At 41.7% G+C, this 16,006-nt stretch overlaps 1 protein-coding gene across 1 annotated transcript in view; it reads left to right on the top strand.

Moving 5' to 3' along the window:
* C7H14orf132 (chromosome 7 C14orf132 homolog) overlaps window positions 1–15,757 on the top strand; it is a 48,466-nt gene extending 32,709 nt beyond the window's left edge. Inside the window, exon 2 of the mRNA XM_033952630.1 lies at window positions 12,772–15,757. Coding sequence (XP_033808521.1) covers window positions 12,772–12,993 — 222 coding nt within the window. The 3' untranslated portion in view covers window positions 12,994–15,757. The remainder of the gene's footprint in view (window positions 1–12,771) is intronic.
* The last annotated feature ends 249 nt before the right edge of the window (window positions 15,758–16,006 follow it).

Here is a 16,006-nt window from a genome sequence, read left to right as displayed (position 1 = left end):
TCTGCCCTATTACACTCTCTGGAAGCGCATTCCAGGTGTCCACCACACGTTGGGTAAAGAAGAACTTCCTAGCATTCGTTTTGAATCTGTCCCCTTTCAACTTTTCTGAATGCTCTCTTGTTCTTTTATTATTCGAAAGTTTGAAGAATCTGTCCCTCTCTACTCTCTCTATGCCCTTCATGATCTTGTAAGTCTCTATCATATCCCCTCTAAGTCTCCTCTTCTCCAGGGAAAAGAGACCCAGTTTCTCCAATCTCTCAGCGTATGAAAGGTTTTCCAAGCTATGCAACACAGAAAAACCAGCTGTAGCCCTCCGCAACAGGGAAACTGGTCATACAATTAGATCTGAGAGCACAAAAGTCCTGGAGAAAGAAGACCGCTGGTAGCTCAGAAGAATCAAAGAGGCAATAGAGACACCCCAATAACTTCAATAGAGATAAAGGGCTCTCCATAAACAAAGCATGGCAACCGCTCATCCAAAAGAATTTCAGCGCAAAAAGGACTGGGGCCAAGAAGAAACGCCTTCTCCCTCCATCTAAGTTTCTACTCCTTATTTATTTATGTAGCCCGTCCTACCAAAATTGCTCAGAATGGGTTACAGTAGTACATACACAGTATGGTCAAGACACATAGGAACAAAATGTATTTGGAAAAACTAGATTTAGTGGATAGAGAACATATGAACAGCCAAGGTATTATTAATTAACTATGCATGCTATAGGAGAGATAGACATTCGAGCTACGCTAATCAACTACAGTAGACATAAACAACCGAGATAGTCTAATTTACTATACATGCTTTGGTGGGGAACTTAGCACTATGGTCTAGTTGTTGAGTTTATCTGAGGTCAGTTAGGCTTTTCATGGAGCAAGATTTGTGAAGATAAAAGTTTTTATGGCCTTCCTGAAGTTCCATAGGTCTTCCAGCTCTCTGATAGATGGATGGATGAAGTTCCAAAGTTGCGAGTAGGCGTGTCTGTGGGCTGATTCTGTTTTCAGGCCACATCCAGGGGGTAGACACAGCCGTCTTTCTGTCTGAGATCTTTAACGGTCAGCTTGGGTTATAGATTGGTAGCTTGGGGATCACATAGCCTGGTACCAATTCCGTGAAGGTTTTGAATGCCAGGACTAGGGCTTTGAAGATGCCCTAGGTATCTTCTTGATAGGTAGCCAATGAACCGATGCTTGTGCTGGGGTGACATGGTCACGGGTGCTCAAGTTTTTTAATAGGTGGACTGCTGCATTTTGGATGCATTGGTGGTGAGAGAGGTTTTTGGCAGCTAGGCCTACTAGTAGTGCGTTACAGTAGTCCATATGAGACAGCATGAGAGCGTATAGTAACTGGGCAAATTTAGGTTCTGAGAAGTATTTATGGATGCTCTTCAGCTGGCGGAGGAAGTAAAAAGAGGTCGACACTATTTTGGAAACGTGGTCCATAAGTTTTAGATTTGAGTCCATTTGTACTCTCTGGCTGCGGATACTGTCTTTGGCTGTGAGGGTGTTATTTCCCCAAGAAAGGTAGGGGTGAGGGTATGTGCAAGTTTTCTTTGCGAACCCAGGGGAGCTCCGTTTTGATGCATTTACTTTAGCTGTAGCTCGTTTATGGTCATTCAATCCTTTATTTTGGACAAACAGCACTGTAGTTTAAACTAAACTAAACCTTTGGCTTATATACTGCATCTTCTCTATAACAATAGAGCTCGGCACGGTTTACAAAAATTAGAAAAGAGAACAAGTCCATTATGAATTTGGAATAGTATGGAGAGGAGCGGAATTTACAACTTTGAAAATAGCCAGGTTTTCAGATGCTTTCGAAATAGTTGGAAAGAGTCCAGGTTGCACAGTTGAACAGAAAAATTATTCCACAACTCAGTAATTTTTGGAAAAGTAGAGATTTCCCTAGTTTGCCAATGTAGACAACGCCTGTAGTTCCTTGATTTGCTTGGTTTGATTTGGGCCCAGGCGGAGGTAGAGTTGGATATCATGGGCGAATGAACGGATTTTCTGACAGAATTTTTTTTAAAAAGGTGACCACAGACTTCCCCACCAGAATTTAAAATTGTGTCCAACAGACATTCCCGCCAAATTCAAATTTGTGTTACCCAATGAACGTTTCCACCAAAATTCAAATCTGAGACCAACAAATTTCCCGCCACATTTCAAATTTGTGACCAACAAACTTTCCCGCCAAAATTCAAATTCATGACCAACGGTCTCCCTGTTCTCAATTTGTTCAGTAAACCCACTATGTATAAAGACAAACTGCAGACCTCAGAGCATACCCTGAGGAAAGTCATAGCATGATGGCTGAAATGTCAGTTCTTCAGTAACAATCTGGGGGGGGGGGGGGGGAATGTCGGTTCTACAGCAACAATCTGGGGAACAGAATGTCTGATCCTCTTGTGAATTCTGTTTTGTTCATTTTTAAACGAGGAACTGAAAAAAGTGCTGCGGACTTAGTTATAAATTTTCACTTTTCTCGAGAGAAATGAAGTCTGTGTCGAGATATTTCACAAGGATAGGGGAGGGAAAAAGGATAGGAGGGTGGGAAAAGCGGCTAGGAAAATCTCGAAGTCACTACCTATCCTGTTTGTGTGCTCTGCGGTGCTAGAGAGCCAAGAAAATTTTGTAATATGCAAATCTTTCTGTAAAATTACTGTGCATATTAAGACCTTTAGAAACTAGTGCGTCATTGTCTTAATGGAGTAGATTTGCAGCCTCATTATAAGCTGGCTACTGTTTTTGCTGTACAGATTGAACTGTAAACGTTCTCCCTTTTATTTTCTGATGTAATCATGTCAGCTGGCATTTTTTTTTTGACGCACGCTACGCTTAATAAGAGGGATTTGTTACAATTAGGCTAGAAGCAAAACCGACAAAGAGGCTGAATCTTTAATTCCAGCCCTTCGATTTGGTTGTCCTCGACAATAAATCAGAAACAATATGCAGCATTAAGTCTTTCATTAGGCCTGGGGCAGGCGCACAGTGTTCCATGATTGATCCACAGTTTACTGGCAAGTCCAATAAGTTGTTAGCAGAAATATGCATATTACCTCACAATGTTATTCTGGGCCATTAGGGGCACCTTTAATCATTTTAATAAAAATCGGTATTGAACAGAGCCAAGCAAGCGGTTAAGCTGGCGGCCAAGAGAATTGATTTGTCACGAACTTTCAGCTAAACTGCTCGTATGAAAAAAATATAAACAATGTCAGCACATGAGCCATTAATCAGACTTTCATTTGAAGATTCTGAAAATCTAGAGCAATGGTTCCCAACCCTGTCCTGGAGGACCACCAGGCCATTTGGGTTTTCAGGCTAGCCCTAATGAATATGCATGAGAGGGATTTGCATATAATGGAAGTGATAGGCATGCAAATCTGCTCCATGCATTTTCATTAGGGTTAGCCTGAAAACCCGATTGGCCTGGTGGTCCTCCAGGACAGGGTTGGGAACCACTGATCTAGAGCAGTGTCCCGCAAACTTTGTCGCGCCGCGGCACACTAAACATAGTGGCCACGGCTTGAGGCATCTGGAAGTGCGTGGACGTCCGCGCATGTGCGAAGGCCCTCCAGATGGGTTCTAACCTGCTGGGGGGGGGGAGGGTGCCAGGAGGGAAGAGGGCCAGAGAGGAGAGGCGCTGGCCGATTGCCTGCAGGACCTGCCTCTCGCCGCGAGTGTCTCCTCCTCCCCAGTGTGTGATACAGTTTGTGATACGCTGATCTAGAGTGAGAGCCTCAGTCAGAAATCACAACAGCCTTGTGGTTCATTCAAGTCTGTACTGGCATTAAGACGTGTGCTGCAAAGTTAATGCTCCACAAGCTTCTCTTGGGTTACTAAAAATTCAAAGAGTAAGATCATGGCAAGGTCTGAATCAGCTTAGATAGCTCAGAGTCTCTCGTGGCATGGCTTGACTTTCAGTATTTTTGTAGGTTAAATCGTTTTTTCCAATCAGCCCAGATATTTGAGCCAAGATATTTGAAGATATTTGCATCATCTTCAGATGCTTCGTATACACGTCATAACATGGTAACACAATAAATTTTGGCAGATAAAGAAGTTCACGGTCCATCCAGTCCGCCCATCAAGGTGTTATATTCTGCCAGCTCCCGCCGATAGCAGTTCAAAGCGGATAATAGAATAAAAAATACAACAGAATATTCAGCAAATATGTGAGTACAGACATCAAATAATTAGAAGAAGAGTCTAATAAATAAGCAAGTTTTTACATTTTTACGGAAGGAAAGATATGAAGACGAAACTCATAACTCAGGAGAATGGAGATATGATAGAGACATTTAAATACCTACATGGCGTAAATGTACATGAGTCCAGTCTCTTTCATTTGAAAGGAAGCTCTGGAATGAGGACATAGGATGAAATTAAGAGGTGATATAGGCTCAGGAGTAGTGCTGCCCGATTCAGGAAAAAAAATTCGATTCGATTCAGCCTATTGAATTGGTTTTTTCGATTTGATTTGATTTTCTTGCCCAGTTGGGTGGTTTTTTTTTTTTTTTTTTTTTCAAACATCCTGGTGGGTTTATTTTATAGCCTCTTCACTCCCCTTTGCTTTCTCCTAACCATACTGGCGCTGTGGTGTAAACAAAATAAACAAACAAAAAAGACTTTTCCTCTCTCTGTTATATCCTAGCTCACGTTTGCGGTCTAACACCAGCTCTGGCAGGATACACGTTTCAAATCCGACATATTGTAATCACAAAATAGAAAATAAAATTAGTTTTTCTACCTTTTGTTGTCTAGTCATTAATCAAATCTTGTTGGTCCCAGGCTCTGGTTGTCTTCTGATAACTTGCTTGCCAGGGTCTTCTTCTTTCTTCTTGCTCCATGCTAACCATCCATCTGCCATCTCTGTCCTCCCCTTCCATTTCCCTTCCCTCCCCCGGAGGTCTGGCATCTTTCTTTTTTTTCTCGTCTCCATCCACAGATCCACCTTTTCTTAACTACCCTTTCATCCAGCATCTCTCCCTCATTCCCCACCACCCCAGGGTCCACCATCTCTCCCTTTCTTTTCCCAACTACCCTCCTATCCAGTATCTATATCCCCCCCCTCCACACCATCCCTTGTGTCCAACTTCTCTCCCTTTCTGTTCCTTCCCTCCCTAAATCCCATTGTCCATCATCTCTCTCCCTCTCCTCTATTTCCATTATTTCTTCCCACCCAAAGTCCGGCATATGCACGTCTCTTTGAACCCCCCCTTCCCTCCCTCCCTCCATGTACTTCTACACCAGGGCCCTCCTCCCCTGAAGGTCTGTCCTCCCCTGAAAGCCTGCACCTCCTCCTGAAGGCCTATCCCCCCATCCCTGAAGGCCTGCCTCCCCTTAAAGGCCTATGCCACCATCCCTGGCCTGTCCCCGCTTTGAAGGCCTGTCCCCCCTTGAAGGTCTGTCCCCCCCTTAAAGGCTTTTTCCCCCCTGAAGGCCTATGCCACCATCCCTGGCCTGTTCCTGCTTTGAAGGCATGTCCCCCCCTTGAAGGCTTGTCCCCCCCCCTTGAAGGCTTGCCCCCCTTGAAAGCCTATGCCACCATCCCTGGCCTGTCCCCACTTTGAAGGTCTGTCCCTCTCTTGAAGGTCTGTCCCCCCCTTGAAAGCTTTTCCTCCTTGAAGGCTTCCCCTCCTTAAAGGCCTGTCCCCCCCCTAAAGGCCTATGCCTCCATCCCTGGCCTGTCCCCCCCTTTGAAGGTCAAACCCCCCTTGAAGGCTTGTCTCCCCCTTGAAGGCTTGTTCCCCCTTAAAGGCCTGTTCCCCCCCCTTAAAGGCCTGTCCCCCCCTTGAAGCCTGCATCCCCTAAGGCCTGTCCCACCCCCCACTCCGAAGGACTGCGCACCCCCCCCTCTGGCAAGGCCTCCGTGTTCCCTCTGGCATCCCCGCACCGTTTACCTTCTAGTTGCAGCCTGCACAGAAGATCGCGGTTATAGCATCTTTGCAAACTGCTTTTAGCTGTTTCCTCCGCCGCGATCCTGCCTCTGATGTCAGAGGAGGGGCGGGACCACAGCAGAGGAAACAGCTATAAGCAGTTTACAAAGACGCTATAACTGCGATCTTCTGTGTAGGCTGCAACTAGAAGGTAAACGGTGCAGGGAGGCCAGGGTGGGAAACAGGACACCGGGGGAGGGACCTGGACGCCAGGGGGGGAAGCTGGACAGCAGCACAGCAGCACTTCCTGACTGACCCTCCCTCTAAAGCAGGTGCGGCAGCGGCCAGCCAGCAAGAGCAGCGCTGCCGCTCCTGCTTTAGGGGGCGAGGGGGGAGTGTCCAAATCGGGAAGCCGATTTTTTAAAATTTTAAAAAAATTTGAATTGATTTACCTGAAATGAATCGGTGAACCGATTCGAATCGTGAATCGGGCAGCACTACTCAGGAGTAATCTAAGGAAATGCTTTTTTACAGAAAGGGTGGTAGATGCATGGAACAGTCTCCCGGAACAGGTGGTGGAGACAGAGACTGTATCTGAATTCAAGAAGGCCTGGGATGGGCACGTGGGATCTCTTAGAGAGAGAAAGAGATAATAGTTAGTGCGGATGGGCAGATTGAATGGGCCATTTGGCCATTTGAATGACTGGTTGGATAATATTATTATGCGTGCTCCATCTTATTTTACTTTTAGAAAATTAGTAAAAACACAGTTGTTCGATCAATTTCTAACCTGATGCACTGTTTTAATCTTTTATCTTTTTATCTTGTATGTATTTCTGATGAATTGTATTGTATTTTTTCACTGATTGTCCAGTACTTCTCATTGTAAACCGCCTTGAACTATTATGGCTTTGGCGGTATACAAGAATAAATTATTAGTATCATGTTACCATCTGGCCTTTATCTGCCATCATGTTACCATAAAGTTCTATGACATCACAATGCATATGTAAAGAGCCTTAGCCTATAGGAAGAGGAGATGCAAATGTTAAGAGCATTAGCCAATAGGGAAAGGAGGAGATAGTGGATGCTGAGGATGGGCAGACTGGATAGGTCATGTGACCTTTATCTGCCATCATGTTTCTATGCTTCTATAACCATAAAGCTCTCTGACCTCACAATGCAGGTGTAAAGAGCCTTAGCCTATAAGAAGAGGAGATGCAAATGTTAAGAGCATTAGCCAATAGGGAGAGGAGGAGATAGTAGATGTTGCAGATGGACAGGCTGGATGGGCCATTTGGCCTTTATCTGCCATCATGTCTGTTTTCTGCACAGGTTGCACTTCTTCATGATTAAACACCAGTATACTGAATCTTGCTCTCCCTGCCAATATTGGGCACCATAGAAGTCTGCCCAACTACTGGAGTTGCAATCGAAATCCAATCCAGCCTTGATCATGATGTGTGGTTTTTGCCATTTATGGGACCCAGACCATAGAAGTCTGTCCGGCATTGGTCTTACTTCCCAACCTCTGAAGCTACTGTCCAATCTCACTCCAGTTGTGAGGTCATTTGAGTTTTGCTCTAATTGGATTCCATCCTTTTTCTATATTCCTGCATATTCTTGGATTCCATCTCTGTTTTCGTCTTCAATCTCCCTCAGGAGGGCATTCCAGGCACCTACCACCCCTTCTGTGAGAAAGTATTTCCTGATATTGCTTCTACTTCTCCCACACTGCAAACTCAACTCATGACTTTACATATTAATACCTTTTAAGTATTTCCTCTAGGGTATAACATATCTGCTGCGTGGTGGAGGATTGGATTCCATAATGTAGGTGGCAAAATTTTTGTACCAGTTATGTGAACAAATGTGTAGAATACCAGCATATGTGTGTGTTGTGTTCACACATAAACAATGAATGATTGTAAGAGAATAAAATATGGTAATAATAATAAAAAAATATATATATATATATACGCTGGGTTTTGCTAAACAGCGGTAGAGGTTTCTACGACAGGACGGCAAGATAAATGCTCCCACACTCATAGAATTCCCATGAGCATCACAGCATTTACCTTGCCAGCCATTGGTAGAAACTTCTACCACCGTTTAGTAAAAAGAGCCCATAATATATCATTCAATAATCTAATTTTTGATAATATATAATTCAAATATCACATAAACTATTTTTTTATTATTATCATATTATGGTCTCATAGAATCATTGATTGTTTATATCTTCCTCTGGAGACAGCGTTTATAAGGTACGAGGGGCCACTGAATCGTTCTCTGCCCGACCAATAAAGTTTGGGCAGTCTCCATCAAGGGCTATACACTTGGTCCAGTGATTTTCCATTTTTCTTGTTCCATTGGAAAAATGGAATGGAAAAAAAAAGAGAAAGAAAAATCGCTGGTCTAAGTATATATCGCTCAATGGAGACTGCCCCAGCTTTGTTGACTGGGCTGAGAGCTTAGTCTGTAGTTTGCAGGTGGACGTATATTGGGGTGGAATGAGAGCTGGGCACACATTTATGCATGAAATTTACATGCACACATGCCAACAATATGGCACCATTTATAAAATCCAGGGACAATGCTGGTATTCTGTAATTTTAGCATTTAAATTGCACTTACAGTTAGGCACTAAACTTATAGAACACGGGTGGGAAATGTTAATGCAAAACTTGCCTTTGTTCTTTGAAATATGTGGCACTATGTAAAATATAGATTTCCTAAAGCTATATCTTAAAAAAAAAAAAGAAGAAGAAGAAGAAGAAATGGCACCTGGCTTTTATGTTCACCAAGCAGATGCACCAAATCTTTAGTACACTGTATATGTGAAAAATGAATATTAATAGCATCACCTGTATATCCGTCCAGACCTGGTGTTTTCAACTTAGTTGACAGTTTGGAAGGCCGCATTGTGTTTACATTGTTCCAAAAGTGATATCTCCAGTGTATTCTCCTTTACTGAGAGATCCCATTCATCTGAGAATAATCACTACCTTGTGTTCTATTGCTTAGTACAGAACCATATTCTGTCCAAGTGGAATTTTAAAGTCACGCTCACTGTGCTGGTAACAGCTTTACTGAACAGCAGGGTCTCCTTGTGGCCATGCACTTCTGAACTTACTGACCCCCCTCCTTTACAAAGCCACTCTAGCCTTTATAGCGCCGGCCGCCATGGTAACAGCTCCGACGCTCATAGGAACTCTATGGGCTCCTTTTACTAAGGTGCGTTAGGGCATTAACGCGTGGAATAGCGTGCGCTAGACCGTAATGCCAGCATTGAGCTGGTGTTAATTCTAGCCACGAAGCGCGTGGTAATATCCTGCGTGCACTAAAAATGCTAGCGCACCTTAGTAAAATGAGCCCTATGAGTGTGGGAGCTGTTACCGTGGCGGCTTTTACAAAGGAGGGGGTGAATTAGGTTGTCACTTCTCTGAGAATCCCTTTCAGTTAACCCTTACTTCTGTTACCTTAGTGTCATCAGGCGGACTCTGTAGTATTTTGAACAACTTTCTTCAATAACTTGAAGTACAGAATAAACACTTACAATTTGATGATTTCAAGGCAATCCAACTGTTACAGAATCTTCTTACTCTACCAGCACATCCTATTCAAAGAGAAGTTGGGAGTGTTTCCACATACCTTGTGGGAAATAACACTGGGCTTCAGGCTTAGGTATTGAATCTAAGCTGTATTTGGAAATAAAGGGTGAAAACCTGGTGAAAGGACAATGCTAGATCCAAGTTTTCATGCAGCTATTTGGTCTTACAAAATGGATGCTGTTATCTCCCAGAAGCTAAAGAAGGGCAGGCTTAAGCTCTCTGATAGCAACCTGGCTCTCTGGGAGAAGCAAAGCTTTCTGGGAATTAGAGTCCACGGAGCACACTTTAATTACACATCTTAGCATAAACACTCATATACTTGATTTATACAAGAACTGAGAAAATGCCCACATAAAATGGGGCAGAACACTCACCAATTAGCAACAGTATACTTAAATGCTAACCAATGTTTTATTTAAACATATGGCTCAATGGATATTGCTCATCTATATTTTATGTTGTTGGCCCTGTTTTATGGCATTTCCTACCAACTGATTTGTGGTTAATCCCCATTCATATTTCTGTCCAGAAATCATTAAAATGATATGAGCATATAGAATTGAACCACTAAACAAGTAGTGCAAAATTCCTCTTAAAAATATAAATTAAATATTACGTGTAAAGTGCTCAGAAGTAGAGAATGACACGGGGACAAATTTTTCCCCGTCCCCACAGGAACTAATTTTCTCGCCCCGTCCCCTCGAGTTCCTGTCCCACTCCTGCAAGCTCTGTCCTAACCTGCATAAGCCTCAAACACTTTAAAATCATAAGTGTTCGAGGCTTGTGCGGTTAAGGCAGAGCTTATAGGAATAAGACAGGGACAGCGACAAAACTGGTGTGGACAGGATGGGGAAATTGAGTTCCTGTGGGGCTGGGGAAAAATTTGTCCCCATGTCATTCTCTAAACTGCATCACTCTAGAAATCAAAATGTATTCTCCCCTTACCTATTGTTGTTTTTCCCTTATATGTTTCCTTTACTATCTTTTACTTGTATTTCTTTTCCTATTCTCTTCCTCTTGTGTCATTCATTTGTCTTGTGAGTCATATTTACATTGTCTGTTTCCCTTTAATTATTGTAATTTAATATTTTAATATTTTCTACATCGCTTAGAATGTGGAATAAGCGATTAATCAAATACTTAATAAACTTGGAAACTTGGAACCAAATAAAGGACAATCAATCCATTGTGACATCACTGATGAGGTTGCCTCTTAGTCATTGGTGGAATGAGGCATTATGATGTCACAATACCAGCTCTGGTCTGGTTATCAGAGGCTGAAACTTTTCACGCTATTTGTTTATTCAATTTTCTATACTGTTCTCCCAAGTAGAGAATGACATGGGGACAAATTTTTCCCCGTCCTCTCAAGACTCATTTTCCCATCCCGGTGAATTCTTTTCCTGTCTCTGCCCCTGAAAGCTCCATCCTCATCTGCACAAGCCTCAAACACTTTAAATCCTAAGTAGCAACATTCTAGAGCTCAGATTGTGATGTCATAATGCCTCATTCCACCAATGCCTAAGCTCCGTCCTCATCTGCACAAGCCTCAAACACTTTAAAATCATAAGTGGCAACATTCTAGAGCTCAGATTGTGATGTCATAATGCCTCATTCCACCAATGCCTAAGCTCTGTCCTCATCTGCACAAGCCTCAAACACTTTAAAATCATAAATAAAAAAAAGAGGACATGTCCAGGTTTTCTCAGATGTATGGTAACCATAATATTGGGGGGGTATGCTATAGATGAGAAGATTTGTGTAATGGTTGAATGGGCAGTAAGGACCTGATTTTCTCTTTAGGACGCCGATCTCGGCGGCTATCGCATGTCAATCATTCATCGGCATCCTAAAGAGAATCACGCTTGCATTGCTGAACAGATGCCTTAAACATAGGCCAGCGTTTTGCAGGTCTACATTTAAGGCATCTGTCTCACACCTACGGAAACACTTAGGAATCCTTAAGCACACCCAAGGCCACTTCCGTACAAAACCATGCCCCGCCTTGGACATGCTTAAGCGTCCCTATGCGTCTCTATAAATGCACAACACACACCTACAATGTAGGCATCCTATCCCTTAAAAAAAAAAAGTGCATCCTGATTGGCTACTATTGGGATGCGTGTTTGCAGAATCAGGCCCTAAAAGTGCAATGATGGTCCTTAGTTAAAACCCTTGAAGCTCAAATGCAGGAGGCGTGGTTTCTGAGCACTTTACATATAATATTTATATTTTTAAGAGGAATTTTTGATCAGTTTTTCACTACTTGGTTAGTGGTTCAATCCAATATGCTCATATCATTTTGAGTTAGTTGTACATATGGGATTTTAATTGCAATATTCTTATATTTTGTTAGCAGAAATCATTAAAGACATACCTATTTAGGAAGGCTTATGGTGGTGTGTTATCCAGTTAAAGAATTTGTAATTCTGCAGTCTTATGCTGCCAGTTAAGATATTCCACAATTCTAAACAGTATTATTTAATGTTTGTATTAGCGTGATTGCAAGGTCTTCAGAAGTGCCAGCTCATAGCCAAGTGTTTTCAATGGCTAATAGTCAACTTGTTGGCACTGGCCTCCTCATAAGACCTGCATAATTCTATTTTTGTGCTCTTTGCAAATAAATATTTAATGCTTTAACTTATTTAATACTAGAAAAGTTTAAAACTTATCTCAGCGTGTATGTTGCTTGTATCGGGAAGGGACTGTCACTCCGACATGTTTCGCCCTGAGGCTGTTTCACGAAAAAGTCCCCCCTTGAAATGCTTTCCAAACCAATGAGCGTCGGGAGCAGCGCAGGCCATTCAGCGCGGCTCCCCACGCTAGAAACCGCTAGCGCAGTTTCGTAGCTTCATTGCATTGCCCCTTGTCCTAGTATTTTTGGAGAGAGCAAACAAGCAATTTGCATCTATCCATTCCACTCCACACAGTATTTTATAGACCTCTATCATATCTTCCCTGAAATGTCTCTTCTCCGGGCTGAAAAGTCCTAGCCGTTCTGCTTTTCCTCCTAGGAAAGTCATCCCATCCCCTTTTATCATTTTTGTCGCCCTTCTCTGTACCTTTTCTAATTCTGTTAGTCAAGATAATTGTCGTAGCTATGAATGATTTAAATTATGCATGTTTTAATTTTATGTTTTAAATTATGCATGTTTTGTGTGTTACTCACCTAGGATTATAGAACAGCGCATGATAGAATAACCGAATAATGAATGAATAAATGTAAAATTAATTTATACAGATCTCTTCGTTTTCTAATAGTCTCTGATCTTTCTTTGCAGCTTCCTGTCATGGGAGGGGCCTTTATGGATTCGCCCAGTGAGGACTTTGGGGCAGAATATTCCTTATTTAACTCTTCAGGCAACGTGCACGCAGCCTCTACTCCGAATCCACCAGAAGAGCCGTCCCGATCCTCAAATGATGCCATATTGTTATGGATTGCCATTATAGCAACAATTGGAAACATTGTGGTCGTTGGCGTAGTATACGCCTTTACTTTCTAAGAAGAATGGAAGCTTTGACAACTACACATGTCAAAAGATGAGCCCGTGTTCTGTATTTCTGTATATACATCATGTCTGTTTAGTGCTGATAATGCAATTTCTGTAAAAATAATTAATAATCTGGTAATTAGTTAACTATGGGGTTACAATTTTTGGGCTGCAAACATCCAGACATGTGGCCCCACCCAGTTCCACCCCAGCCCCTCCCTGCTCAGTCTCCAGCCCCGCCCCCACAAACCTCACCTCTTCCCTGACAATCTCCTGCCTCCTCTCTTCTTCCCCGACAAGCTCCAGATGTGTATGACATCATCTGCGCATGCTCAGATGCCCTCCAGATGTGGCTGGGGCTATCCAAAACCCAGAGAAAATGGGGTTTTGGATAGTCCGGCCGGGACCCCAGACAGTCCTCTAAAAATAGGACCTGTCTGGGTTTTCCCAGATGCTTGGTAACCCTAGTTAACTACAATTTCTAACATTTAAAGATTTTAACGAAATGAAGAGTTTTAGGAAATATTTTGTATCCACAAACTTCAGTTATCCAAAAAGTCATATATAGAAAAATGATACAGGCTACCAGGAAAGTACAGTTCTTGAATTCTTCCACTTTTGGTTATGATTAGCATTCCTGTCTATTTATGGATCAATATTTTGAATTTATAAATGCTGATATGTCAGATTTGTTACAGTCCCTGGAAAACGGATTAATCTTGCTGTATAAACTGGAAAAAATGTCCCCCTTCTAATACTAATACAAACTAATTCAGATTTATACATGACTCTTACGAGGGGTAAGTTCTCAGCCCAACCAAGAAGCGAATGACATGGATATGGTTCAACCAATGATCTGAAACAATGTCAAAACATAGAATTTAATTTCTGCAGGTTGGCACTTAAAATAAGATAACACTCTGTTTAGCTACAGTGGTAAAATCATGCTCAGAATTTAGGAAGTGGGTTGGTTGGGCTGAAAACTTTTCAGTACTCCCTCGTATACCACTTATGGTTCAAGGCGATTTACAATAAGACAACTTGCAACAATGATGGGGAGCCTACAAAAAAAAGAAAGCTTGCTTTAAAAAAAATATTAAAACAAACCAAAACTACTGAAACTTATCAAAAAAAACTCTTCAGTCTTTTACGAAAATGAAATAACCCAATTCATTCTGTTTAGATGGCGGTAAATCATTCCAAAAAGATCTAATTGGCAGATCGTTCAGACTTGCAGGAAATGTGCTTAGGCCCAAAACTGGATTATCTTCTTTCCACTGTACTTTTGGATTCTGGAGCCTCCCTACAAATTGAGTTCTCCTCCAAGATTTTGGAAATACCTTTCAACTCTTCCCTTACCTTTAAGGATCAAATAAACTCTCTGGTTAAGAAATGTTTTTTTCAGTTTACGAATGCTGAGGAAAGTTAGATCTCTTTTCCATCAACGTCATTTTTTCTGTCTTGGTCCAATCAATTATACTATCTCGGCTAGATTATGGTAATGCCGTTTATCTTGGCATCACAAAGATCTGCCTCCAAAGACTACAATTGATTCAGAATACCGCTGCGAAGTTGATTTATGGAAAAAGCAAATCTGACCACGTGGCTCCATTGCTTTTGAGTCTCCATTGGCTCCCGGTTTATCTCAGAATCCAGTTTAAATGTTTTTGTATTATTTTTAAAATTTTATATGGTATTTTTGTTCCTCTTGTTCCTCTTTTGTGGAATGTTTATAGATTTTCATATGCGAGAGGAACTCAACGATTTAAACTTTCCCTCCCTTCTAGGAAAGGAACTCAAGGAGTCAATAATTTTAGCCTTTCTCTGGCTTTTAAATTTCCTCAATTATGGAATGAACTTCCTTTAATTTTGAGGTGTCCCAGCTCTTTTCAATCTTTCCATTAATCTTTAAAAACTTTTCTATTTGCTAAACATTTTGAAAATTAATCCTCTTGTATTTTAGCTTATTTTTTTAAGTTATTGTTAACCGCATCGAGCTTCCTCCGGTTGAAGACCCGGTATATAAAATTAAGTTTTAGTCTAGTTTAGTATCGGCACAATCACGAGGACACTTAGAAAATTCAAATGAGTCGAATTCAAGTTTCAAGTTTAATAAAAATGTGATAAAATCGCATTATCCAAATTTCTAAGCGATGTACAAGTTTAAAAAAGGGATCAACAGACAACGGGGTCCTTTTACTAAGGCATGCGAGCTGTTTTAGTGTACGCCAAATGCTAATGCGTCCATTATAATCTATAGACGCATTAGTATTTAGCGTGCGCTAAAGTGGCTAGCACGCCTTTAGTAAAAAGACCCCAACATTTTTAATGACCAAAGACTTAGACAAAGCCATATCCAAACAAAAAGGAAGAAGGGAGAACTACAATGAATTATAGAAGAGAAGAACATAAAAGGGACTGACATAAGGTTGGCGAGTCTTTGCCCTGGTCATTAAAAAAGAATGGATATTTTATCACAGTGTCCTGTATGGGGCCAATATTAAACCCTTGGCTGTTGACATTTTTTTAGAAAGCCGGCTACTGTAAACAAACACCAGATATTCAGTCCTGGCATCATGATATCAGCGGATGCTGAATATTTGGAAATTAGTTATGACCGGCAGCGTCAACCAGTTAGCGGCGTTATTCAGACTGTTAACTAAAGTTAGGCTATTACTGGCCGGACTTTACGGTAGATGTCCTGCAAATAACGGGATGGTTGGATAGGCTGGAGTGAGCTTAGACGACAACTTCAGCATTTGAAACCTAGGACAATACCAGACTTTTTAGTCTTCGGCCCAGAAATATCAAAGAAGAGACAAGTTAATTTAATCATGTATTTTTTTAATGGGCATAACTTATAGGCAGACTGGATGGACCATTCAGGTCTTTATCTGCCGTCATTTACTATGTTACTATGTTACCTGGCAGAAACCCAAAGAGTAGCAACATTCCAGAGCTGAGATTGTGATGTCATAATGCCTCATTCCACCAATGCCCAAGAGCCAGCCTCAGCAGTGATGTC

The sequence above is a fragment of the Geotrypetes seraphini genome, chromosome 7, assembly GCF_902459505.1.
Source record: "Geotrypetes seraphini chromosome 7, aGeoSer1.1, whole genome shotgun sequence".
NCBI lineage: Eukaryota > Metazoa > Chordata > Amphibia > Gymnophiona > Dermophiidae > Geotrypetes > Geotrypetes seraphini.
Note: the sequence above shows the minus strand (reverse complement) of the source record. Positions and strands in the feature narration are given on the sequence as shown.